Raw genomic sequence first — 27,920 nt, 5'->3', positions numbered from 1 at the left:
GTGGGAGATTTTCGCTGCGTTGGAGACATTTTGGATCTGCAAAGGGGCTGAGCTCGCCGTCAGTCCCAGCTCTCGGTAAGTGAAAAGCGGACAATATGACGACGGAAATCCAACTCTTGGGTGGTGTTTGTTTCAGGGAGTTTTTGAGTAGCGTTCCTGAAAGCCATGTTGTGCATAAATGGTCGACCTGACGCTGGAAACAGCTGGAAGTCGCAGTAAATAGCCAGGGAGTGGTGAAGATAGCCACCGGTTAGCCAACCAGCGGAGCAGCAAACCGCATCTGATGACTTTAGTCTGTCAAGTTTGCTGTAAGAACACAATTATTCGCAAAGAAAAAAAAATAAAATAAAACTTACGTTTTCAAAGCAAACTACGCGTGTATTACGGCATTTGACATGGGAAGAAGATGGTTAAACGTAGAAAAATCAAACCACATTTGTGAGCCACGACGCTTTATATTGTTTTTTTAGTCCAGAGTTGTGTTTGAGTCGGATTATAGTTTAGTGTTTCCACTTTAATGCGATTTTAAATATTCAAAAATACTTTTTTGCCACGTCAGTGTCTCGCGGACTAGTAAATATGTAATTACCTCGACATAACATAAAACAATAAACATAATGAGGTGCAGTTGTCACTCATTTCATAAAAGTAGAGGCTGATGTTGGGTCCAGGTGTTTATTGGTGGCGGACTGCGATCGGACATGTTTAAAGGTAAAGTCAGTGGGAGTGATGGATGACTGTGGATGGTGGCACTTCTTGCTCTGCCACACCCTCCTGTATGCCTGTCTCTCCTTTGTGTCTGGCAGTGGTACCGATTATACTGGATCAATGTTTGTCCGAGAACTAGAGGGAAATGATGACGTCAGATTGTCTGGTAATTCATTTTTATGAAGACACACAAGTTTTTTGCACTCACTCTCTTCTTCGTGTCTTGGTGTTTAAATGGAGAACCATAAAGAAAAATCATTTATTATTTAAATGAGAGCATAATAGCGTGCCATAAATCACTCTCTATTGGCATTTTGAATATTGAAACGTGAGATTTTTGCTCCACATTTACAGCTTTTTAGCATGTGCTTTGATTTTCTGTAGAAGCTTTAAAAGAGATGTGATGCTTAAATCGAGATGAGTTTGTACATTTTTCATTTTGCTTTGATTTTGAACTTGCTAGATGCTTAAAAACACACAAAAAAGCGTAATCTGTGAGCCGCATCACTAAGTTGGTATAAAATTGTGTTTGTGGTGATTATATAGAGATGAGGACAACTGATTGATGCGGGCAATAAGCTAATTGTATAAACACCAATAATGTGTGCAGAGATGAAACTATGGATGGTCTCGTCCTATTTTTGCTGCAATAACATAGAAAATCTTATGATAGTAATATCCGTTGTGATAAATAAATTTTTTTTTACGACAATTAATCAACTTGATAATTAATTTGGGAAAATTTCTCCCTCAATCGGGATCAGGTAGTCAAATGACGCAAATCTGAAGTCAAATTAATCAGAAGTTTTGATTTTCAGTCAACTTTGATGCATTTTTTAAATTTAACAAAAGTCACTCACTGTAAAGGTTTAGGGATATATGCTTAGATGGAAAAATAGGGATAATCTTGTCTTAATGAAATCTGCAACATATTTCTTTCTTTAATGATTTGTTAGTTTGTGAAAAGAAAATCGCCATAAACTGGTCACATCTAATAGAATACTAGAAATTGGTGTCAGCCAGCTGTACACTTGTACTATTAAACATTGCATAATAATTTAAGCCGGTTATATTTTGACGTTTTTGTTAACAGAACTCATATATTGTACAAAATATTCCTAAAATCTTGTGTAGAAACTCTCATATTTCTTTTAATTTTTTGTGCTGTGTTATTGCATGACCTTTGAACACTCAAGTGGAGTCATCAAAGCGATCCATAACATTTAGTGTTGCATTGCCAGTTGTTACGATATGAATTTGTGGATGTTGTTTACGGCATATGGGTTGTAAAAGCGGATTCCTGCTATGCTTACAGGAGTAAAATGGCTGAAAATAAGCATTTTTTTCCACCGTAATAGAGTAAACGCTGTGAAGTTTTGCTCTTGCCTGGGCTGTTTGGTGTCATCGAGGTTATTCCATAATGTCTGAGCATGGTGGAGAGCTGCATGGCTCCCTCCCCCACCCAACCTGCTCCTCTGCGCTCGTCTGTTTTCCTCCTACTGAGGGCGGGCTGGCTCCTAACGCACACCCTGAGCTGATGCTGCTCGTTCTGATGAAGCAGTGGGAAGGTCACAGTCATCCTGCAGGCAGCTCGCTTTCTCCTCCTCCCTCTTCCTCTGCAGCATCATCATTCAGCCCCTCTCATCACTGTCTCGTTTCCTTCCCATTTGTGTGAGTTTCATGCAGATTTTTTTCCGTCTTGTAGTGAGATTCATTGAATTTTTGCAGGAGTAAGGGGCAGAATTTTCTCACCATTTCTTCAGTCTGCAGATGAGGCCTCCACCAGTGAGACAAAGGTTAGTTCGTATATGTTTTAGTGAAAGCAATTCAGACTACATTATTTCCAACTCTGATGGGGATTTTTGTCTGAAATATTTTATTATTATGGATTAAGGTTGCAAGTGTAAAAATAAAAGGAAGTTTGTGAAGAATTAGACAGAATATTCCCTCTGCTGTAAAGTGCATCAACATTTGCTTGGCACCATGTTTCATTCTGTGCTGTTTGCATGTTGAAAATGCTTGTCAGTTAGCTTTGAGCATAAGTGCTCCAGCAGCATTTCCGGTCAGTTTCTAAAGATGGATGGCGGATTGAGTTTCTCATTTCAAACTAGAGGTCAGGAGAGTAAAAGGTTGAAAAACAAAACTAGGATTTTTCTTGGCTGATTTTAGCAGCTATTTTTTCTCCATTCCTTCTTATTTCTTGATTCTTGAATTCTTCAAGTTCTCCTTCAGATTTGATTCTTCAAGTCATCCTTTAGATTCATCTGTTCTTAATAATGGACAAATCAACAGCAGCCTCTTTAATGTACAAAGATTGTAGCTTTTGGACTTTGTCTTTAAAGTCTTGGCAAACATTAACTTCCTCGCTTTGAGTAGAGGAAGTGTTTGGAACAGGTGTTTGGAGTGTTTTTGCCTGGATGAAAGCATACGTCTTTATGAGTTAATATGCGTCTCTGGTTAGACGATACTTTTATCCATACAGGTGCCTGACAGTCAGGCTAACACTCGGGAGTTGCTCTAAAGAGTAACAAGCTGTGTGATCTTGATCATTCAAAGGGAAGCGTTCAGAGAAGTTGGAGCTTTGAAGACAGATCTAATAAGAGAGACGCTAGGATCATGTTATCTGTTTTGACTTTACTTTAAAGTCAATATGACGAACGCAGCTGGAAGCAATGAATGCTCTGTTATTTATTTCACTATGCAAACCCAGGTTAATCTTGATTCTTTTTGAAGGATTTGCATAAAGAAATGAGGCTGTCGGCTGATTCTGCTCTGCATATTTTTAATAAGTCAGTTCATAAATTCTTTTTTATTTGGGCGCAGCTCGCTGTGAATATGAGGGTTTATTTTTGTTTTTCTGAACACAAATATTTACATATTATGATAGCTTTTTGCAAAAACATGCAGCATGCATTTTTAGATACAGTTTTCATTTCATGCTCAAAACATCAAGAGTTAGACCATAATAAGCAGAAAATAAAGCTACCTTAAAATATTGAATGTTTTCTGAATATTAGGTAGTATTGCTATGCCAATATTTTCAGGACATGTTCTTCAAATTATTCAGAATATTTGATTCATTTCAGTTAATGGTCTATCTCAAAGGTTGTTCATCCACGTCAGAAGTTTGTAGTTAAAGTTTCGTCTGATTCTGTTTGTGCAATCATATGGAAAGACTTTCTTCTGAACATGTTAAACTGCTGTTCCAAGCTTTTAATGGCCGCCATTTTTTCTTGGGAATTAGTGGAAAGTATGGCTATATGAAGGATGAGTGGCTTAACGCCACCTTTTTAAATATCTTACATGCTCTGGTTTTAACAACTAAAGTGGTTTTAGTGAGTGATTTGATGCAGCCTGTTTTAATCAGTTTTAATCCAGTGAAGCAGAGAGTTCAGGCCTATCTAACATGGCTGCGTGTCCATTGAGCGAATAATTGCACAGTTTGATATTTTGAAAATAAATTCACTTAATAGATAAGCCAATTTCAAAAAACTTAGTTTTTTGATAAACATCTTGGCGCTAGGATCACATGATCAACAACCAGACGTTGCCATTTACGCAAACCACAAAAAAAATATGACACGAAGTAGTTGGAGGATGGTGGCGTGGCATATTTTTAAATTGCGTCAACAAGCTTATTTATGTGTGATTTTTAACTGCATTTCTTACTTAATGAAAAATTTTGGGTTTTGGCATTAGTGGAATCTAGAAGTTTTGCGCACATTCGTAATGGAAATGTTGCTAAGTCTGTGTCAGAAAGTTTAGTTTTTTTGGCTTGATTTCGCCTGACAGTTGTTATGTATTTATGTTAGCGAGCCGCCATCTTTCACTTGACATCGGTAGTTTACAGCATTAATCTCTGCTGCTCTAAGGCTCGCCTTGAGCTTCCAGCTGTTAGTAAATGGACACCAGTGGGATTGTGGGTAGAGACCACTGCCACAGCTGCATAACTCTCAGCGGACCACCAGCTGTTCACAGTTGCTGCTCTGTGTTCCTGTCAGGGATTCATCATGACACAAATTAGCTTGATGAACAACTTTGTGTTCACATGATCTGACATGCACAGTGAGACATGACTACAGGACACAAGAAGACACAAAAATCTTGTCAGTGACAGATGTTTTGTCTGAGAAACAGGTGAAACTTGAGAGAAAACCACTAATGAAGAGTTGAAAAAGGGATTATTGCTGATACTCCTTTTGAAGAATTATATTAAACAACATTTTTAAATCTTTTTCTTCCAGCTGTGAACGGTCAATAAGGAGGCAAGACATAAAAAAGTTTTACAGTTTTAAAAGGGACTGATTTCAGAGTTAACATTTTACATTGTCTTTAGAATTGTGTTGTGTATTAGCTTTGCTTTAACATGTTCAGCTTCCAGTTTTCTATTGAAGTCTCACCTTCTGTTTTAAAAGGAGCTTCCTGAATTTTTCAGTTCAATTTCAATTCAAAAATACTTTATTCATCTCAAAGGGAATTTAAATGTTGTCATAACTCATTTCATCCAGTCTTCAAAGTGTTGTGGACGGTGACACTGTGCACAGGAAGGATCTTTATTAGCAGTCAGTCATGCAGTGAATTTGAATAAGCCTCTGACTGAAGACGCTGTTGCTGTACAACTGCATGATGACCATCACAAAACATCTCAAAATAGTCAGAGATGATATTCCACAGTAATATGCACCGCAGTGTTGTTAAAGAGACAGAGGCCCAATTTCAAGGCGTTGCATTGTAAAGTCAAATTTCTTTTGAGTAATATTTTATATAAATGGCATTTTTATAACGACTGAAAGGAACATAATTACTTGATTGTTCTATATGCTTGGAAAAAACATAATACTGCCTGTTTAAATGATCAAAGTCAATGAATCTACAGAAAGTGATTATTTCCAGACTACTAATCATCCAGGAAGTGATTCGTTTACACTGTCTGTGGTTGTTGACGCAGTGAACTTGGATCTCTCTGAAATGTCATCTGTGACCCCTCTGGTATCGTTGCCCTCCATTTCCTTCCATGTCGTCTTAACATCACTTCCACCTGACTCATCCCTGGTTGACTGTTGAGCAATAAACTCTAGTTACTTACTGTATCACCCCAAAGGTGTGAAACACTCAGCTCTGTTTTCTGCAGCAGAAGAGGCTTATATGACTGGATTTAGATGTTTTCTGCGAACTGTGTTTTAGACAGTAAAGTGGCTCTTTGAGTCACAGTTAACCTTCAGACTCTTTGGGGGAAATGTCACATGTTTCATGCTCGCTCTACATGCCTGACATTTTTATTGGACTATGTATTGCTCTAAGTCACAGAAGTTTTGCTACTTTCTTCCCGGCTACTGGCTGTTTTGTCATGTTTTCCACCGTTTGTCATCTTGCAGCTGCAGACGTTCATGGCTGGTTGTGTTTGGATGCTGCAGCTTCGCTTGTTTTAGATGCCAAATCCCAACAAAAATCCGTTTTTCTGAGGGTGTGGCCCTTTACTCAATTCACACAGATATCAAATACATGAATCATGTATATTTGATTTAATTTCCCTGCTTATAGAGTTTCACTCCAAATATATGCAGATGAGTTTCCTGCCTGTAAGAAATGCTGAACAATCACTAAACATTTATTTAGTGATTAGATAAGCTCTCTGCTCGAGAACGATCTGATTCCCAGAGCTCAGAAATGAGATGGTGTCGGTTGGCACTGATGGAAAGAGAAACACACACACGCACACACACACACTGAGATCCTATTTCATGTCATGCAAATGAAAAGAAACATCGTCTGTAAAAGATATTTGAAAACAAAGCTGCATTAATTTATTGAAGAAATGAATGACTTTCAGTTTACAAAAGCTGGATTACCTCTGCTCTCAGGTTCTGTGTTGTGAGTTTCTGCGTCACCCGTGCAAAGCTGAGTCATTGAAAGATCATCATGATGAGCAACTTACATTTTAGGTTCTCCTTTTAAATTTGCCTTGGATGCACGTTTACTTTATTGCCCCACAATGGAGACATTTCTGTGCAACAGCAGCTAAATGATAGCACTCAGACAAAGAACATAACATGTATGTAAAAACATAATAAATAATACAATTCTGTACAGTAAAGACAAAATTTCAACATAAATACTGTCTAAATATAAAAAAAAAAAAATACTCCATAACAGAAGAATATGCAACTGTGCTGGTTAATTAAGAAATTTAAAATATAAGATAGTTTCACATATTAACAGATTGAGTTAACACTCTTAATTTTTGACTAATTAAAGCATTTATGCCAGGGTTGCTATTGGTGAAGGATAAGAAGTTGTTTTAGCTATTTTAAAAGATCTGCAAAATATATAAATTTCTTTTGAAGCATTAAAATGTCAGTGCTTGTTGCCACTACTAGGTTTCCTCCTCATAAAAAAGTATCTTCCCGTTTAGAGTGCTGCTGTAATATAAAATGTTCTCTGTTTTTTACATGAATTGTTTCAATAATTTCTTTTAAAAGTGTCTCAACCACATAAACTGCTCTAATTAGCCTATTTGGTTTTGTTGATCGCTCATTGCAGCTTCAGCAGCATGAGACAGCTTTAGTTTTTCCAACAGTCTTATTGCTGGTCTCAAAGAAAAACAATTTAAAAGCCTCACAGGAGTTGAGAAAAATCAGCTGGCACACCTGCACTGTCGCTGTGACGAAAATCTCTAGATCCCTTGGCACAGAAGATCTAGGTCACATTGTGTGTGAGGATAATGCATTCCATCTTAATAGGATGTTTTTCAATATTCTGCAGCCTTCATATTGACCAGAATTAAAACGTTAAATTTTAAAGGGGGATCAATTTAGCAAAAATTCTAATTTTGCAAATTTTTATTCTTTCATTAGGGTCTCCAATGCTTAAAAAAACACAAAGCTGTTTTTTGACTAAGTTAATTGTGTCTGTTTCAAAAACCTCTCAAATGTTGAGTCACCATCAACAGGCCCTGCACCATTACCTAGCACCCAAGCTGTTCCAGCCCGTTTGGTCAGTTTTACTCTGTATGTGACGTACAATGGCCACTGGCCAAAGACAAGTATTTTGTTGTTGACTTACCATGAAGAAACCACTTGTTGCATCCTTGTTCAGTATACAGGAGGTTCTACTAATGCTTTTTAAAGATTTACAGTTGTATAGTTACCAGTGATGTCGATAATGCGTTACAAAGTATGCCATCACTGATAGTTACGCAGCCATCTTCGCGTGCGAGTGTAAACATTGGGTGGGAGGGGATGTGGCCAGCAGGAGCTTATTTGGATTCAAAATGACAAGATGCCCTAAAATGGCTATTTCTGAAAGGAATGCGAAGTAGGCAGAACTGATCTGACTAGTATCTCATTATCTGAGAATGATTTTATGCAAAAAATGTGATATATTTTGTTCAAGGAAGCATAATGGTTCACCTTTGAATGTCGTTTGTGTATTTGTTTTTATCCTGCAGTCTTTACCGTGTTTTTCCTGTTTTCTTCTCACTCAGGTTTCCCTGAGCTCCAGAGAACATGTCAACTATGATGTATCCGCGAGAGGAGAAGCTGGAGAAGCTTTCCCAGGAGGAGATCATCTCCAACACCAAGCTGGTGATCCAAGGCCTGGAGGCCCTGAAGAATGAGCACAACTCCATCCTCCATAGCCTGCTGGAGACCATCAAGTGCCTAAAAAAGGATGAAGAGGCCAACTTAGTCCATGAGAAGTCCAACTTGCTCCGCAAGTCGGTGGAGATGATCGAGCTGGGTCTGGGAGAAGCCCAGGTAAGGCGACAAGAGGAAAAGAAACAATAGTCTTCTATTCAGTGTATTTTTTCCTCCTTTCCGCTTCCTCATTCTATACTGAGGCTGCATGCTGATCATGATTCACTCTGAATCTGACCAGATTTGTATTTTTCACTCTTGTTCCCGTCCACTGCCACTGTTAAATGTCCCCACTCTTCGACGCTGCCTCCAACCCAGGTGATGATGGCTCTGTCCAATCACCTGAATGCGGTGGAGTCAGAGAAGCAGAAGCTGCGTGCGCAAGTCAGGAGGCTTTGCCAGGAGAACCAGTGGCTGCGGGACGAGCTGGCCAACACCCAGCAGAAGCTGCAGAAGAGCGAGCAGAGTGTGGCCCAGCTGGAGGAGGAGAAGAAGCACCTAGAGTTCATGAACCAGCTCAAAAAGTATGATGAAGACGTCTCACCCACCGTAAGTAAAGCCTTTCACTCAACTGTGTGTTTTTTTTTCCTAGTTTTCTTGGGATTTATTGTGAAAATGTTTCGCTTCATGTTGGGCTCTTCACTTCTCTGTAGCCCAGAGAAGTGAAAGAAAGTTGACTTTGCTCTCGTCAATTAGCTTTAAGGAACTCAAACTGTCACTAAAAGCCATAATAATTTTTTTTACAGTTTATAGTGATAATGTGCTACACGTCTGAACAGAAACATTTTTTTGTGTTGGTCAAATATAAATTTTATTTCAAAACGACACAGAATAAGCATCAGTACTAAATAAATTGCTTTGTATCAACGCATACTCGACAAAAACGAAGCAAAATTGGAGAAATAAGGAGAAGCACAGATTATCTGTAAATGTGAGCCCTGGAGGTGCATCAGTCTGACTTTACTGGCTAATGTCTGGTGGACTGAAGTCTTTTTTGTTTAGTTTTTTTGTAACACATACAAACTAATTTGTGCACAGCTTTTGTTAGAGTTTAGTATCAATGTTTTTGTGTATTTAAGGAAAACATTGTATTTTTCCTTAAATACAATGTCTCCTAATTCCTAACTCAGGTGTTAAATTATTATGATTTCAGTGTTGCCTAAATATATAAAATTTTGTTAATTTTGTTGTTACCTAATTTTAATTCCAGCAGTTTTTTGTCAAGTTTCCATGACTGCATGTTGTCTCTGAAGACAAAAATACTGCTGCTGCTGTTTGCAGAGTAAGAAATCTCCTTTTTCTAGGAATGACCTATGTTAGAGTCTTTATTGATGGGTGAAGAAGAAGAACGAGTCGCTGCATTTTCTTACCTCATTCTCTGTCCCAAAACGAGGCTGGATTGGTTTTTATTTACAAACCGCTTCGCTTAAATCAGCAGAAACTCTTCCTGCTTGGAGCCTGAGGGACCCTGTTGTTGGGCTAGATTAGAAGCTGCAGTTTTTAGCCTTTAAATCATTCTGAACACTATTGGATGGAAGAACTTTATCCACCGCTTCCAGTTTCCATTTTCAGGAAGTATCAAATAGAAACATTTGATACTAAAGTGTTTTCATCTTATAAGTTCAACGTTTACATTTGTTTGATATAACAACCTTTTTTAATCAGTGAAGAGTGTTTCCTGATTTACCTTAATTATATTATTGACAAGGATTTGAGTTTTATTTTCTGTGCAGCTCCTTTCAGTTGTCAGGTTTTATTTCAAGTCTCACATTTTTTTAAATCCCTGACGTCTGAAGGAGTGTCTAATGGCTCGGTTTCATTTTACCAGCAGGAGGAGAAAGACAGAGAAACGCCAAAGGACAACCTTGATGACCTCTTCCCTAATGATGAAGAGGAGCAGGGTCAAGGAAGTAAGTAAAAACAGAACATGTTTAAGGCGAGGTCTGGAATGGATACAGACTAGTCGATCTCTGAAACCAATTGGTTGCTCCGTATTTTATGTTGGGGTAACAGAGTATATGGGTTTGAGTAGAGATGGAGGGCATACATATTGGATTTAACAATTTATTTTGCTTTGCAATTATTTTCTACTTGGTGTTGGTCTTTGAGATAAAAACATTGCACTTCACGGTCATAACTAGAATTGCACGATATGGCTTAAAAATAAAACATCCGATTTTTGAAATACATTAAAATATTTCCAATTTTAATGTTTTTGTTCTCATTTTCCTTTCTAAAAAAGAAATTAGAAATGATGAAAACATATTTTTATAAAGTTGCTTTATTGTTTTTATTATTATCAGATTTTTCTCAGAAACATTCTAGTGACTCATTGTTGTAATTTTTTGGGTTTTCCTCCTACAGTGCAGCACCAACACAACAGCGCTGCTGTGGCTGCGGCCCAGCAGGGCGGCTATGAGATCCCGGCCCGCCTGAGGACCCTGCACAACCTGGTGATCCAGTACGCCTCTCAGGGCCGCTACGAGGTGGCCGTGCCCCTCTGCAAGCAGGCTCTGGAGGACCTGGAGAAAACCTCTGGACATGACCACCCTGATGTCGCCACCATGCTCAACATCCTGGCTTTAGTCTACAGGTACAAATGAAAAAAAAAAACAACAACAAAAATATTAAAAACTTATCTTTAAGGTCAGGTTTTGTTTTTGTTTTATTACTCTGATCATGTTGTGTTTTTCCAATCATCCAGGGATCAAAACAAATACAAAGAGGCAGCCCATCTGCTCAATGATGCCCTATCCATCCGTGAGAAAACCCTGGGCAAAGACCACCCAGCTGTAAGCATCCGGTTATCAGGGCAGCATGCTCACAGCCATCTGTTACTTCATTTTGTTTATTTTATGTAACTGGTGAACAGGCGTGTAAAAACCATCTCTGTAGTCTTTCTACTGTCGTTTGGTCAGGTTTACTGGAGCAGGGAAGTTAGTGTAGATAGATTAATTACATGTAAAGAAATTCAAGCATTTATTTCAGTTAATTTCTAAAATTATGCCTTTATAGCTAAATTAGAAGGGAAAACTGATTAAAATATATTTTGAATACAGAAATGTTAGGTTAAGAGCTTAATATGGCCTACAGACATAGGGAAAGTTGCTGACTTTATGGAGATAAGGAGGATAAGTCACAAAAGATTCTTTCTAAGAAAACCGGCTATTTTAGAGTGCTGTATCTACCCATAGTAATGGAAAGTTGAGTGAATGGCAAGGATAGCAAGCAAGGATATTTTAATACATAAATGTTATGATATTTCTATGATTTATTTATCAAAATTTGTTTTTATTGGTATTTGTATCTTAAAATTTTCAATGAAACAGAATTTTGGGTTTTTATAAGCAGTGAGCCTTTGTCATCTAAATTATTGTTTGAAATAAATGTTTTAGTGTTATGAATCTATATGGGTTTTACTATTTTAACTGAATTACTGGGTTTAATCAAGATTTCTATAATATTCCAATTCATTAAGCTGCATCTGTAAAAGTACCAATTCAGAAATTTAAGAAGCAAGGCAGCCTATTTTTTTGTGGTGAATTTTAGAAATGATCTTTTAGCTTTCTGCAGAAACACCTCTGGGATTTCAAAGTAAGCTAATAAAATGCAGTGTTGTAGCTCTGCACTTCATAAATTCACTGCTTTTTGACAGGATGTGTTAACCGCCTCAGAGGTTTGAGCTGCAGGAAAGCTTTACTGAGCTTCTTACTGTGAAAGAGTTAATTCGCTCTCTGGACTTCAGTGGAAAAAGCCCTGAAGTGAATACAAAAGCAAGAGCTCTAATTATGCTGTCTGTCTGTGTTTGTGTCCAGGTTGCTGCAACGCTGAACAACTTGGCTGTGTTGTACGGAAAGAGAGGGAAGTACAAGGAAGCCGAGCCTCTCTGTAAGAGAGCCCTGGAGATCAGAGAAAAGGTAGGTCACATCCCCAGACTGCTTCAGCTCCGCCGTCCACCACGCAGGAACATCTCACCTCAGGGGCATCAGCTATGAATAGAGAAAAGAGAAAATGATTTTTTTAAATTTAGTGTGAAGTTTCTACCGGGGGCTGTTCCCTGGTCGGAGGAGGAGTTGTGGGTTCTAATTGAGAGCGCAGCTGGAAATGGATACCAGGCACAGGGGAAGCGAGGCAGGAGATGGATTACAGACACGACCAATTATTGAACTCAGGAGATACGAACATTATCTCTTAGCCTGAAAGCCCTGTCCTGTTTACACTTTATCAGCCAGCTGTTTGTTACGTATTCTGTGTTCTTGTAGCAGATAATATGAAATGGCATCAGGATGTGCAACAACAAAGTTAGAGGTAACAGAGCAGCCAACAGCACTGAGGAAGAGAGGCTCCAATCAGAATTCTGTGACCAGCTGATTTGTTGTAGCCTGAAGAGAAAGTAAGAAGTTAATTTAAAACTTTTTATTCTGGATTGCCATCAGGTTCTGGGGAAGGACCACCCAGATGTGGCCAAGCAACTGAACAACTTGGCCCTTCTGTGCCAGAACCAGGGCAAATATGAGGAGGTGGAGTATTACTACTGCCGCGCCCTGGAGATCTATGAGTGCCGGCTGGGTCCAGATGATCCCAACGTGGCCAAAACCAAGAACAACCTGGTGAGAACACGTCTCTCCTTTTGGTTTAAAAGCTCTGTTTATTACTCATTTCACGTTGAGCGAGATAAATGCTCAGTCCGTTTCAAGGTTAAGTGACAGGAAGACAACTTTGAGTTCTGTTGTGTTTTCTTTTTTTCACTCTGTTCTGAAGTTGAGTTCTGCAGAGGAATAAATCTTTACAAATTGAATTCTGCCTGCAAAGTTTCCACTTTGATCAACATGTATTCAGCTCATTTCTTTCACTAACAGTGTCCTTGACTTCAGTTAAGCACAGTTTTCTCTGTCAGCATAAGAAGTTGGATATTTGTGGCTGTTGGCGTCCTTTATCTATCTGACTTTCTTCCCAGTGAATTCTGTACGCTGCAGTATTGTCCTTGAGTGACAGATGGATTCTTCTCTTCAGGAGGTTTTAGAGTCAATAGCATTCATCTTAAATGTATCTTCTCATCTGTTTCTCCATCAGGCTTCCTGCTTCCTCAAACAGGGGAAATACAAAGAGGCTGAGATTCTCTACAAAGAGATTCTGACCCGTGCTCATGAGAAAGAGTTTGGATCGGTTGATGGTAAGAGTCCATGATGGATGCTGAAGCTCACACTGAGTCTGTTCTGTTGGAGATTTTAGTTTTCTAAATAAATGCACTGCATTAAATCAAATCAATAAAGAACAGATGGTCAGAAAGTGGATCTGACCTTCACAAAGAAAACACGTTTCTAAGCAGGATGCCACTTATGGAACCTAAACTTTACAGAATCACTCAGGGAAAATCAAGGGTTTGCTTGTTTGAAGGATAAACTCTTTGAAAAGAAATCAGAAATTATTAGTCTCCTTTCTTCGGCTCTTTAGAAAAAGCCTGTCTCATTCTCCTAAGAAGTCTTTTTCATTTAGTATTCAGAAACATTGTCACATCATCTTTTCAGTCTGGAAGTTCAAGGATAAAGTGGCAAAACTAGAAGAATGTCTGATTCATCCCCTTCATTCACTGCCTTGCAGAAAGCATTCATACCTCCTGAACAACACATTTCTATGTATTTTATTGCACTTTCAAATGGTGCATGACCTATGACACAAGGTACTGGATAACTATGATGGTGTATACAAGTCATTGTAGATGGAAAAAAAAATAACTTGCCAAGGAGGAGTACGTTTTGGAGATTCATTTCACATATTTATAAGAAAAGACATATATTTTATGATGTCAAAAAGCCATGTTACTGTTTGAAAGTCAGAAGTCTTTCAAACTTCTGACTTGTATAATGTCAGATTATATCTTAGTTTGAATATCATAAATTTATGCTTTAAATTGTGGAAAGTTGTAATTTTTTCTTGCAAATTTCTGCAACAGACTATAAGCTTTTTAAATAAGTGAACATTATTTTCCAAATTTCTTAGTTTTTTTTGCAGAAATAAATTCCTCTGTAGCCATGTTGTCTTTTTTCATCTATAAGAGCCCTGATACTCTGTTTTATAATAATTTGGTGGTATAAAAACTTTCACAAGGAAGTTCATGTGGTTTGTTTTTTAAGTATGCTTTCATAAACATGCAACTTTTCAAAATATCCCATGAATACAAAAAATTTTTAAGACTTTTTTTATCCCTGTTTTGACTTTTATGTCATCACCAGTAATATATCAATTATTTGTTTAGTTTTTTCATTTTAATAGATAAACTTCATTGCTTTCTGTTTTAATATCCTGTTTTTCTTCACTTATGGAACTGTAAGCTCTGCTCAATTCAAACATGAATAAAAATAAGTGCATCACAAAGTGATTTAGATACTTTGTTGCATCTCGGTTGTACAGTATGTAGACGTCCTCTCCTGTCTGTCTGCAGCTGAGAACAAGCCCATCTGGATGCATGCAGAGGAAAGAGAAGAGATGAGCAAGGTGAGAAAACCTCGCCAAAAAAATCATCAAGATTTCCTCCTGGATGGAGGGCTGAGTGATAAATTGATTTCATCTATTCATCAAAAATTGGTTGTTATTTTTGAAGATTTAGTTTTTGGAAAATCTGGATTTTTTTCTCATAAAAATGACTTCTTGTAATTTTAAAACATTCTTCTTTTTAAATTGTCTTTATTCTGCTAATAAAGCAGTTATGTTTTCATAATAAAACAAAAATGCTTGTAGCCTAGCCTTAGCACTCACACAAGGAATGACTGTAATAAGAGCTACTTTTTGAAAACATTTTCTAGGGAAAAAATGCAATAAAATCAGAAATTGCATTTGATATGAAACGTCCTACCATGAAGTTAAAATATTCCTCTTTTTAAATGATGTGTCAGACACAACTGGTTAAACGAAGAAAAATGCTGCTCATCAGGTCTAAACAACAGTTTTCTTTCTCTTTTGATCACAAAATTACTTCCAGAGCAAACACAGAGACAACACCCCGTATGGAGAGTACGGAGGCTGGTACAAGGCCTGCAAAGTCAACAGGTGATGCCGATAACCGTCTTTTATGACTCAACCATAAAGGCTCTAAAACTCTAATGCCATCGTTACTGCATTTTCTCCTTTGTCTGTCCCTTTTACATCAGGATTTACTCTTGTGACCTTTTTGAGTAAATTTCCGTGTCTTTCCATGCAGCCCTACAGTGAACACCACCCTGAGGAACCTTGGTGCTCTGTACCGCCGCCAGGGCAAACTAGAGGCAGCGGAGACATTGGAGGAGTGTGCTGTGAGGTCTCGCAAGCAGGTCAGCAACATCTGCTAAATAGAAATGGCCCTGCTCTGCATGACGGTTCCTGTTTTGTTTTTTTTAATTAGGAAAGCAAATCTCATTGTATTTCTTTCCCTTTCCCTGCATTGCTATGGATCCAGAGCAACACAGTAAGTGGTTCGTCTCTGTTGGCTCCCATAGACCTTCCACCTCTCCCATCTAACATCACTCCCATCTCACAATCATCTAAGACACTTGTTTGTCGCTGTAAACATGCTGGACGGACAGGAAATTTGAAATCACCTTAATTCCCACTATAAAACGTTCTACTCTCACGAATTTACACAAGCTAATGTCTGCATCTGCAGCTCGATCTAATTAGGTTTTATACCTCTGCAGGGCATCGACCCCATCCACCAAACGCGTGTGGTGGAGATCCTGAAAGATACAGACGGTGAGAGGCGGAGGAGCAGAGACAGCCTGACCAGCGTTAAGTACGAGAGCGGCTCTGAGACCGGCGAGGAAGTGAGTATGGGCGTGGAGTGGAATGGGGTGAGTACAAATCCACTATTGTAGAGTGAAAACCAGACAGTGTCTGTGATTTCAGAGAGATTGAGGGCTGGTACAGAACTTCACTACTACTTTTTCCTGCTGTTTTTTTTTTTAAAGATGGTACAGCGTCACATAATAAATGGAAGCTAACTTCTCTCTGGAACTGAATGACCTGGTGCATTTAGCAGGATGCTAACCCCCTGGCTCTGCACTTTATTCATAATAAAATATCACATAGCTACAAAAAACACAATACCAACTGTATTGATGTTATTATTTACGTGAATGTAAATGTCTCTGAAACAGAGCCATGTAGTGATCTGAGTGTACCAACCCATCGACTCTCTGCAGACAGATCTTGTCTTTTTCCTGAAGTGACTCTGGCGTCATAAAGCTGATTGAGTGTCTTGGCATGTTCGCCTTTATGTTTTCAGCCTTGCAGTTTGCTTTAAACTCCATGCTTATGTCTTTTGTGGTTTTGAAATGAGTGGTTCTGTTGCTGGCAGTGCTTCTGTGCAAGTGAAACAGTAAGAAAAAGGCACACGCTCAGTCCCTGTCGCCTTGGTAACATAATACCTATTCACATTCATCTATCCCAGCACAACTAACGAGTTTATCACTAACACAATAAGCACAAGGAGCCCACCCTGTCTGCTGATGTTTTGACCCAAATCAGGACTTTATACTATTAGGGTTTCAAAAAGGTTTAAGTCTAAAACCTGCAGCACCAAAAATAAAACGGATGTGGCAGCTGAAAAAAATCTCCTATGTATCAACAAAGCGGGGATGCGTCCCTTAGCTTGAGCTTGTGCCTCTTCATTCACTTGAATGCAGCCTCACGTCGAGCTGCATCAGCCTAAGCATGCATGTTTCAGCCTGCCACTCTCACCCCCCTAACATGCACTAATGGACCATGTCTGTTTTCACATGACTGAGAAATGTCTGTTGACCCTGAGCTCTCCTGCTTTTCCTAATGTAGGAATTTTGTGGGGTTGTTTTAGTACTAATGTGTGAATGTGAAAGCTCCCCTTGGTAGAGATGTGTAAGAAGCCTTTAAATGAATACAGCTTCTGTTGCAGTGAGGCAATAAAAAGAGAAAAATCCAGCCTTTTAGTGATGTTGACATGTAGTTTTCTACTATAACATTTCATAAGATTGTAACGTACAGAGTCGGCCAATCCTTTAGATCAGGAGTTTTACCTAATCACTCATTTAGCCAAAATTAAAGACTAACTTAGAGGCTAACCTTGATATTGAGAAATGTAATATTTTCTTATACTTACAAGGTTTATGTTGTACGATTGTGAACAAATATTATGCTTTCCGCCTGTCCAGAAAGCTTCTGTGTTCCACCTTGAGGGGGAAAATATAGATATACTGCATGCCAAATTTGACCCAGAAGTCTGATTTTGACTGTGCTTTCGGGTTTTTACACACTTGATAGTTTGGTGAACTCTGTTCGATTGGAGACCAAAATTTGTTCCATTTTCAGCTGGTAAAGTTCTCGTTCACACTGCACAAGCTAAATGACCGAAACCTTTTGTTCTACTTTCAGCTTTTGGAGCGATCGCTGGTCCATTTGCAGCCATATATGCATTTGAACTGCACCAGAGTTCACTTTAATCGAACCAACTCCAAAGTTTCAATTCGGATAAGAGTTGGACTTTTTTGGTCTGCATTAGAGTCTGACTATGCATTCATACCTCCCCAAACGAACTGGACTTTCTAGACAAACGAACTAGAATTTGATTAAAGTGGACTGAACTGGGCTGTTGTGAAATCACCCAAAGATGATCCACATCTCTTTTTAGCTTTAGGATGTTAGATGAACGTGGAAGAAGGCTGCCTTGATTTGGCTTTTTGTTTTAAATCATTATCCTACTAAAAGAAAGACCCTGGTCCTTGTCCAGTCTAACGACCTGGAAGAAAACAATACCAATAATTGATTAATTTAACTTCTTATATGTTTTCAAATTAAACATGTCTATTAAATGGATGTCTATTAAAATTCTCATTTTGCGATTAACCTACTGCAATGAAAGATTAATTTAAGGCTTTGTTCACATCCTCACCAAGGTGCTAATAAATGTAAAACTGCTTCCAACCTTAACAGCAGTCGATCTAACCACATGTGTATTCATGCACAAGTGCAGTTCATTGTCAGAGGAGAGTGAATACATTTCTCTATTTGCTCATCGTTTCTGACAGCTTGACCTGCTAACTTAAAATGTTAATTACTTCCATTTATCCATCCATTTATTTACAAATGTTAAAACATGCCATGTAGCTCAGCTAGCCTTTGTTTGAATGAACAAGCATTTAAAGATCCATCGTCTTCCTCGCTTTAGACATTCAAAGGATTTTGTGTTGGAACTGATACCAATCTGCTTTCTCTTGTTACCTTATGCAACATTACTTAACTGTCTGCTTCCAGAATCTCATTAATAAGTATGTGTTGAACCAGATTGGTGTATAGGTTGCTAACCCAGATGACATCACAGCTGTTTCACAACACGTTTGTGTTGGGTTCATTTAGATTTATGTCTCATTAAAAGCATGACTTGAGCTGTGAAAAGTGTATGTGTGTCTGCAGGAGTTTCGATTTTCACATTTAATGCACTGCTTTTCAAACCTCTTCTATTTTTTTTTTTTTTTTGCTTTCCTCATACCTCATTCACCACTAATATGTTTCTTTGTTTATTTGTCTTGCCATGATAACCAATCAGCCTGCCAATCAAATTTCCCCCCTGGCAATCAGTGGATTGTACTCTCCTTGTTAATAAAAATAAACCTGGGTGGGGTGATGCAGTGATGTAATGAGAAATACTTTGTTACTGATGGAACATAGTTCAGTGTTGTTATTAGGATATCAAGGTTTAGTTTATTTTGTTTGGTTAAAATGAGGTTTTCTCATAGTATTTGGTGCATTCTGTGCTGCATCTGCAGTGCACAGTCAGTTACTGTGCACTCTCTGCCAGATTCAGACTTTCCAGCACCCAAGGAGAAAATAAAAAGAGCTGAGTCACAAAGACTGCATCGCTAATCTGACTGCAGCTTTCTGGGTTGACTTCTATTTTTTATAATGAAATGCAGCTCTTATGCAGCAGCATTTTCACGTCACACAAATTCAGCATTACCTCAGGGATGGAAATCCTAAATTTTACTTTAGTCCAGCTTGGGTGAACAATATGTATGGAAGAAATGTAAAACAGAAAGGTGTGTTTTTAGACATTGAATTAATGACATTGAAGGTTTTTTCAAATTAAAAGTATTAATGTTTTTAATTTGATATTTGCCAGCAAAAAATTTAGCTTCAGAAATTTGCCTGCAGATGTGATGACCTTTCAGTGACTCAAACCAAAGCATTCAGCACTAGATAGAGTCAAGCAGCTTTAGCCAATCAAAATTACGTTTCTTTGATCATGTGACATCAGGTCTGTAAAATATTTCACTTTTAGTAAATGAAACAATAATGAATCTCTACTTCCTGTCAATAATTGGCTGTTCTGTAATGGTCTCTGCTTAAGAGAATAGCCCCACTAACCAGCTGCACTGGTGTCATGTGATCAAAGAAGCGTAATCTGATTGGCTCGATTTGGTACCGACTGCTTTAGTGTCACATTTGCAGGTGATATATATATTTTTTATTTTTAAGTCCCAAAACAAAGTCATATACAAACTTTGTATATGAAGAAACAAACTTTATGTACATAATAGCTTAGATAAAAATTTAAATGTCTAACTATCGGACAATGCTTCTTCTATACATATTGGCTTTTATCACTTTGTTGTGATATTTCTCTCCAAAACGAGGGTTAAAAATATTTAAAGATCATCAGTTATGTTTTTTTTTTTTTGCTATAAATCTGTCACTGCAGTCAGAGCCTCAAAAAACAAATCAAGCTCCAGTAAATAAAACATTGCACTTAATAACAGTTATCTAACTGTAATTGACTGTGAATAACACAGTAATTGCCCATTCCCAAGTGTGGAAAAACATTAGTGTTTCCAGGCAATATTCTGGTAATTCCTAGTGCGTTTTATTTAGTTTTTGAAAAAAATATTATTTTATTTTTGCTATATGTAAAATAAGGTTTCATCCCTGGGTATTTGTGAACTAAATGGTTGCATCTAAAGCAGATTATGTTGATGCATTAATTTTTAGCTGCCTGTAACCTGATGATTTATTATAACTTTCTGTAATCTGGTCCTAATCTACTCTAAGGAAATATGTTTATATGATCAAAAGATCATATTTAGCATCAGAAAGTTCATTATTTTGGTTTGATTCTTGGTTACAATTTATTATATCTATAAAGTAAATCTGGAACCAAAATAATCAAATTTTCAGATGATTGTGCATAATTAATTTTAGTTCTGAGATCCAAGCCTTTTTTTATCACCACTTATCACTATAAATCATGAAAATATTTACAAAATTGAAAATAGTCTGGTTATAGGTATGAAATACAACAAGTAGGTCTGAAAAAGGAGTACCAATAGCTAAACAAGTGAATTAACCCAGACTAATAAGAATATTGTATAAACATAGAGATATAGCATGGATAAAAAGTTATGATTCTGGTGGTGGGATATCTGAATCTTGCTAAAATAGTCAAGAAATCACCTGATAATTCATTTGATGGTGCTTCTAATGTTTATTGTACACTTTTTTTATTCACGTATTATAAATTAGCTGTGAGATTTGAAAATGTGAGTCTACAAATGTAATTCCTGAGGGTCGATGCATCTCAGATGTGTCAGAAGTCAGGGAGCTGTAGCACAGGAAGCCCAACCCAAAGCTTTTTAATCTTACAATGTCTGTCCTTTTTTTGTCCTTGTTTTTGTCTCTCTTCTCTCTCGTTTATCAGGCCTAGGCCATCAAGATTATTCCTTCATGCTTCTCTCCTTCCCCCCAACACAGTAACAAAGGGATGTGTGTTGTCGTTCCCTCTGGGCTCCTTTGTCCCTACAAACCAACAACTCCTCTTCCGTCTCCGGTGCCCCCCACCCCCTCTGCAACAGAGACTCAGAAAGCCCCCCCCCCCCCCTGGTTGTCATCTCTCTTCCCTGCTCAACTGGCCACTGCTGGGACGTTTGGTCTTCTCATCTCTGCTCTTCTCAAACTTTCCTGTCACTAACCAATATCAGAAGACTTTCTTTCAGCTCTTTCTCTCACTTTGACATTAGAGGAAGTTGTTATGAGTGTGTGAGTGTGTGTGTGGGTGCGTGTGTGTGTGTCTAATCTATCCCTGTGAGGACGTCACTTGTACGTGTATTTTCCCCCTTGGCAGAATTTATTTATACTTTTTAATGTGGGCAAAGTAGATTTATTTATCTAGTTAGTAGAGCTGAAGGTGGGAAAAGAAATGTTCAGAGTTATCATGGAGTCAAAATATTAATTTCTACAATTTAGTTTGTCTGCACGATCTCACGGAAGTTGTTGAAGCCTAAAAGTTGAGCTGCCATCTTGGTGCCTGGATTTTGCCGCTGTATGTTTTACAGACGTTTATTTAGAAAACTTTTAACCTAATGCCTGGTTCAGAAATGGTACTGTATGATATCCAATGAAGTTTGTACAGCCTTGCTGAAGAAAAGTGATCGTTGCCAATTTTATTTTCTTTTTACGTTACATGTCGGTTCTTTTGTACCATCATTGTTTACATTTTTTAAAAGGCTTTTGATACATTTTGGCACAGTGTAAAGGCTCCGATGAGTGTTGCCTGTCGCTAATGAGAGAAGTTTTGCCTGATGACAGGAAGTTACTGTTACCATGGTAACTGTGTTCTGGTGGCTCCCACCAGCTTGCGGTGTCCTTGGTTTCCATGGTGTTCAAGAAAGACTCGGTTCTGCCAAGATATGGTTCTGGTGCGAGGTTCACAAGTACTCATCTTTCTGGGTGGCGGCAGGAAGTGCAGACCCAGAAGTTCACAGTTTGAACAGTACAGTAAAGTCTGTGCGTGGGCAGCTGTGGAGTGGAATCAACACAAGCAGACTAGCGTGGAAGTTTATTAATAATTTAAATTCCATGGATGGATTTTGAAGCAACAGATGATCTTTTTAGAAGAACATGCACAAGTTAAATTTGGAGAAAAAAAACTTTTAAAATCACTTTTGCTGGTATTCTATCATGCAATGTGTAGTAGGACAATAAAATTGTATTGAGAAATACTTTGACCAAAAAATAATAAACAGCCATAAATGAGGAAAAAATAAGAACATTTCACTAAATTACACTTGTGTATTGCACATGATACACTATTAATAAATTGTTAATATCATAATGTTGACGCAGAGGATGAGTGCATGAGAACTTCTGACCAGAACTATGAGTTTGACATGTGGAGCAGAGACCAGCTGGAGCGGTCAGCTCAGCTATGAGCCGCTTGAGAGATTTACCTTGCCATTAATGTTGGATTTTGAACCCTTTTTAATGCAAATACCCAGAATTCTTTGCTCTGATGGCATTGGAGATGTAACCTAATAGTGTCACTTTACTTTATGTGCTTGTTTTAGTGGTACAGTCACAGTGAACCAATCTGGCGTTGGAAACCGTAGTTTGAACACAAAGCTTCGAGCCTTTTTAGTTCTTGCTCAGCGTAGATATTGTAACTTTGGTGAATCATGTTTTTTTTTTTTGGCACCAAGAATTGTGTGCGAGTGTCTCCTCCCAGTTTACCCTAACCAAATGTAAATGATCTTAACATCTTGGAAGTGTAACTGTAGGCTATATTTATAGATTCAACAAGTGCATTCACTCTATGGCTTTTCAATGTGCTTACATGCCTTGATTCTTCATTCCTTTCCATTGAGTACACCTATACATCTAATGCAACTCTGAACAAAAGAAAAATTATACAGTGTTCACTCAATTATGGTGATATTGTTGTTAGTGGAATGCTTGCTTATTTATTGAACTGTCTATTCTCAACATATAAAGTGGGATTCTGTTTCTATTTGTGAAAGAACAAAAACCATAAGCTCTATAAGGATTATCTTAGTATATAGGACTGCATTATATCTATATATTCACCATTCTGCATTGTGATGATTAATGCATCAACACTTGTTGGTATTCTCAAATAAAGTTTTTCATTTGTGAACACTGTGTCTTTCTCTGCTTTGGATGAAAACATGAATGTGAGCTGCAGAATTGCAGCAAAGCAGGAATCAATCTCCATCTCTAAGTTCCTGCATCGCCCCCTGCTGGTGATGTGTCTACACTGCAGCTGGTTTAACTGTGAATGGGTGGATGGATAAAATACTGTGGTGTAAAGGTAAAATGTGACTATGGCAATTCAAATATGCAACAGTTTATTCTCTGTGCTGTTAAAAATCTCAATTTGGTCTGCTTGATCATTTAGTTAAAGCTCCTTTAACAGGTTATTTAAGAAAAAGTCTGTAAAAAGGCTCTGAAGTGAAGTCTTTGCAGTAGCATAACCACAGAAAATTTAAAAGCAACATCTTGAACATGAAGATTATTTTTAACTTTTAGCATGGTAGCACCCCAAACAAAACAAGTGAAGGCTAGGACAATGTTTATGTCATTGTGTTTACACAACAGAACCTTGGAGAAAATGGGAAAGACCAAAGAACATCCTATTGTCAGTTGGCATCAACTAAGGACATTAATCACAAAAAAATATATATTTTATGATAGTTTATGAATAAACTGTTATAAGAATTTAGATTGGTTGTGACAATGATAAATAAAAACTGAAAATCGGGCTCTATTGTTTGCATTTTTAGTACTTTTCCCTCAGTTTCATGAAGTTATAATTAAATATTGGTACATTAAAAAAAATAAAAGCTGCATACAGTCACTGTGCAGTCACTTTGATCATTATTGCAATAAACTAAATATCATAATAAAAGTTTTAGTCCATATTGCTCATTCCTAGCTTCGGAAGCAGGTAAAGAAACAAGCCCCCATTAGTTTCCATGAGACAGCAAAGATCCTCTATGACCATTTTAGTTCTGCTTTTGGTGGGAAATGGTTAAAATAACTTTTAATGGATAAGTGAAGATTTTGATTTATGTAAAATTGAAACATGTATGACCCATCTCATCAATATGAGGACAAATGCAAAGAAATCATGGCCTGCTGATGGATTTCTCATTGGATTAGCTGTTGTTTAAACAAAACTAGAAAATGGAGTAAGATAATATTTTGAAATTGTTCAAAAGATTCACACAGTGAATATTTTAGAAATTAATTTTAGTATAGTAACTTATATTTATTATGGTTTCCTAAAACTATACAAAGAACAGCTGTAAGAATTAGGGTTGTATAATTATATCAATTCTAGAATATTCAGCATTTTTTTACCTTCTACCTCTCGGAAGGTATCGATTTTTCATCCACAAGTATCGATACAAAATCTCAAATCTTCAACGAATAACAATGGGCTGTATTTTTTTGCTAAGAAACAAAGTAAAATTGTGCAAGTAACTGAAAGAGAAGCGGAACAAAATAGCAGCAAAAGTAGCACTATTGCACTATTTGCAAAAATATTGCAAAGTTTGGATATTGGAACGACGCAATTTGTTTTTAGCTTAGTTACGCTCTGTTTTGAGCTGGAAAACAAAGAGGGGAAACCTGCAGCCGTAGTATGGACACAGTGAGGATTGCAATGATGATGATGGCGGATCAGTCATTCTTATTAGCAACTGACAAAAAGTGTCAGAGACTGAGACTATGATGAGATCCTGGCTGTCTGAAAGGTAGCTACTCAGAGATCCAAGCAGGGGAATGGCAGCTTTGCACATCTGCAAGAAGTCAATCACTACAGGGTGAGGCAGTGCCACTTCCCCTGCAGCTAGTAGCTTACAGCTAACTCCGGAAGCCAAGGTGTTTTGATGGGACTTTTTGATAATTCAGCCGATAAGCTGTTTAACCATGTTTAGACAAAACATAGAGAAAGGCCTGGTTTCCAGTTTCAAAAAGTCAGATTTTGCTTTTCGAATCATAAGTGTTAGTGACTGGTGCTTCAGCTGCTCTCTGGTCGCCTTTCATTCAGCTGTCAGTGGATATCTGAACATGGTGCAGAGAAGGTTACTGAAGCAGGTGATATGGCCTCTGACACCTTTTTAAAGGAGGAAAAGACTTAGGTTGTTTGAGAAAACCCAGATTTGTTTAATGGAAAAAAATGTAATATACAAGAAAAAAAGAGCAAAATTGTACAATTGAATGATCTATATTTAATTGTATCGGATCCCAAACATTCCGGCTCCAAATCTCTGACTTCACTTTAGCTTCTCATTTTATAATTATGTACTGCAATACATAAATAATATATTTTAGGCCTTTTTTTTTTACACGTCTTTACCAGGGGACCGGTAAATTTAAAACAAGCTGCTTTTAGCTGGTAGAGGGTGTGTTGACTTCAGCTAAGGTTGCCTCAATAATGACTACCTGATCCTGTTTTTAGTGATCACTTTAGCTCTAGGTAGTGAAGATTAAGAAGAAAAATTCACCAGAACATCACAGCAGGGAGATGTCTCAATGCATGAGTTTGCCTGATTTTACATTCCTGCCTAACTATAACTGAGGCACATCCACAAGGCAGCATCTGTTCTTCAGCATGTTTTCACGAAGGCGTATCTATTTTTTTCTGTCACAAATTCAAAAATACTGGAACAAACATGGGCCTAAAAATGTAAAAAAAAAAATGAAAAAGCAGCGTCCCGTCAATGAATGGCTGATGAGATTGAGTGTGTGTGTGTCTGCAGGACGGCAGCGGAGCTCTGCAGCGCAGCGGCTCTCTGGGGAAGCTCAGAGACGTTTTACGTCGCAGCAGCGAGATGCTGGTTAAGAAACTGCAGGGCAATGTTCCACCTGAACCTCGCAACACCAAGTAATTAACAAATAAACTGTTTTATTTGAAGTAAATGCAAGTTAATAATAATGACAGTTTTTTTTCTAGTTTCATCTTTCAAAGTGTGACAGGTTCTTAGATCATATAACCTGATATATAAACTGTTTCTCTTCTTACTTTCCCAGCATGAAGAGAGCTGCTTCACTGAATTACCTGAACAGAACAAGTGACGACTCTTTCCAGGTGAGGATAGAAATATTTGGGATCTCTTTACGCTTCCTTTTCACATTTTTATTTGTACCGAATTTCGAAAACTAATTATCATTTCACTTTCCCTGATCAATGAATTGTTTACTTCACATAAAAAACTATAGGACACATTAAAGTTTGTTGATGCACAGAAAAATGAGCAAAATTTAAGGGACATACATACGTTTGATAGTATGTATGTATCATTGGCTTTTAAACTCTTGGCCAGCAAAGAGCTCATCCTGGTGTTTGTTGCACAAAGACCAAAAGACATTGTTTGTTCTGATGAGGAAAAGGCATCAGAACAAACATCGTTCTGATGCCATATCAGTGCAAACTCTGCAACATGCAAAGATTGTTTGCAGGGGTGCAAGCTTGTTTTGTTGTGTTGACCAGAGTGGTGCAAACTCAATTGTTCTGAACCTCCATTCTAGACTCGAGGAGGCGGAAACTTCAGGGAAAGCCGGGGCCTGAGCTCCAGCACTGTGGACCTGTACACTGGGAAGTGAACAGCTCAAGAGGTCGCATCTCCACATCAGAGTTATACCGACTCGTCTCCTGAGACATAACAATGACTGACGACACTACCACACAGAACCAGCTCCTTAAGGGTTGTTATCCTCGCCGCTGGGCACTTAAGCACTCCAAACACCCGAGACCTTCACAGTTGGAGACTTCCCTGCATCACTGACACATTGTGGTTTTAAATGTTTCTGTCTCCTGCTGACCAACAGCCTTACCCCCTCTCATCATGGCCCTGAACTTCTCCGTTGCCTGAGTGCCTCATAAACGTGTTGGTAGTAGCTTCTGCACTTTGAATTGATTTGTTGCCATAAAGTCACTCGTGCTGGTTTTATTATCCTCTTGTGTTGTTTGGATCTCAAATTTTTGTGACTTTCTCTCTTCCTGTGCCATTTGATTGTTTTATCAGTGCAAGAAAATAAACTTTGTAGGCTTTGAGGTTTGAGATGAGGTTGGTTGAACGTGCTTTCTTGCCTTTTCAGATTTAATTTCCAGTTAGGTTAAAGCTTTGGGGTACAGGGTGAAACATTTATCAGACTGATACAATGTTAAGTCGTGCGAAATTATTTGCTGCTTTAACTTACTGTTTTGATGTAAAACTGTTTTTTTTTCTGCTGCTGAACTTTAAAACTTTGAGGCATTTTGGACTCAAAAAGCTGGAAAACAATATTTAAAATTGTGTTTCGGAATAAAAAAAACCTTAGGCTGCTTGATTTATCTGGACCTGGATGTCTTAAAAATATTCGGTGCAGGGTTTAAGCCTCTTAGCACTAGCTGCCACATTTTGAGAGCATGTTTGTATAAAGTTATTCAGTAATCAGGATGGGGATGGTTTGTTTTTGCACGATTCTCAGGTGGTGGTCTTTTTCTCACTGATTGCATTTTTAGTGAAGCGTCTCCTCAGAACTGGATTGTCCTAATACAGTTTTATATTTTATAAGTCTTCCTGACTCTGAATACTTTGTAAGAAAAAAATGCATCAAATGATAAGTCATCATAATCTTAAGAGGTGATCCTGATCCGTTTGTTGGGATTAAACGGAACGTTTTAGAAGGTTAGAACATCAGATTCATGAACAGTTCTGTGTGTAATCAGTAGCCACTTTCTCTGAGGATTCTTGAATAAAAACGTTTTGATTAATAGTTCTCTTGTCTTTTTTGTCCAGG

The 27,920-nt window shown here is 37.9% G+C and overlaps 1 protein-coding gene across 6 annotated transcripts; it reads left to right on the top strand.

Annotated features, from left to right (window-relative positions):
* On the top strand, positions 1 to 27,894 carry klc1b (kinesin light chain 1b). 6 transcript variants are annotated; one of them, XM_055030025.1, is made up of 16 exons: positions 1 to 75; positions 8,192 to 8,462; positions 8,661 to 8,891; positions 10,171 to 10,252; positions 10,707 to 10,935; positions 11,047 to 11,134; positions 12,158 to 12,259; positions 12,779 to 12,952; positions 13,416 to 13,515; positions 14,785 to 14,837; positions 15,322 to 15,389; positions 15,541 to 15,649; positions 16,013 to 16,165; positions 25,898 to 26,022; positions 26,169 to 26,226; positions 26,667 to 27,894. In XM_055030025.1, the coding sequence occupies exons 2-16, from the start codon at positions 8,214 to 8,216 to the stop codon at positions 26,739 to 26,741; spliced, it is 1,896 nt and encodes a 631-aa protein (XP_054886000.1). In that variant the 5' UTR covers positions 1 to 75; positions 8,192 to 8,213; the 3' UTR covers positions 26,742 to 27,894. The 6 variants fall into 6 exon arrangements, with proteins under 6 accessions (XP_054886000.1, XP_054886001.1, XP_054886004.1 ...); XM_055030026.1 differs by lacking the exon at positions 1 to 75 and adding an exon at positions 2,264 to 2,504 and having other exon boundaries at positions 10,174 to 10,252; XM_055030024.1 differs by lacking the exon at positions 1 to 75 and adding an exon at positions 2,265 to 2,504.
* The last annotated feature ends 26 nt before the right edge of the window (positions 27,895 to 27,920 follow it).

The sequence above is a fragment of the Poeciliopsis prolifica genome, unplaced genomic scaffold, assembly GCF_027474105.1.
Source record: "Poeciliopsis prolifica strain line A6 unplaced genomic scaffold, Auburn_PproV2 SCAFFOLD005, whole genome shotgun sequence".
Classification (NCBI taxonomy): Eukaryota; Metazoa; Chordata; class Actinopteri; order Cyprinodontiformes; family Poeciliidae; genus Poeciliopsis; species Poeciliopsis prolifica.
Note: the sequence above shows the minus strand (reverse complement) of the source record. Positions and strands in the feature narration are given on the sequence as shown.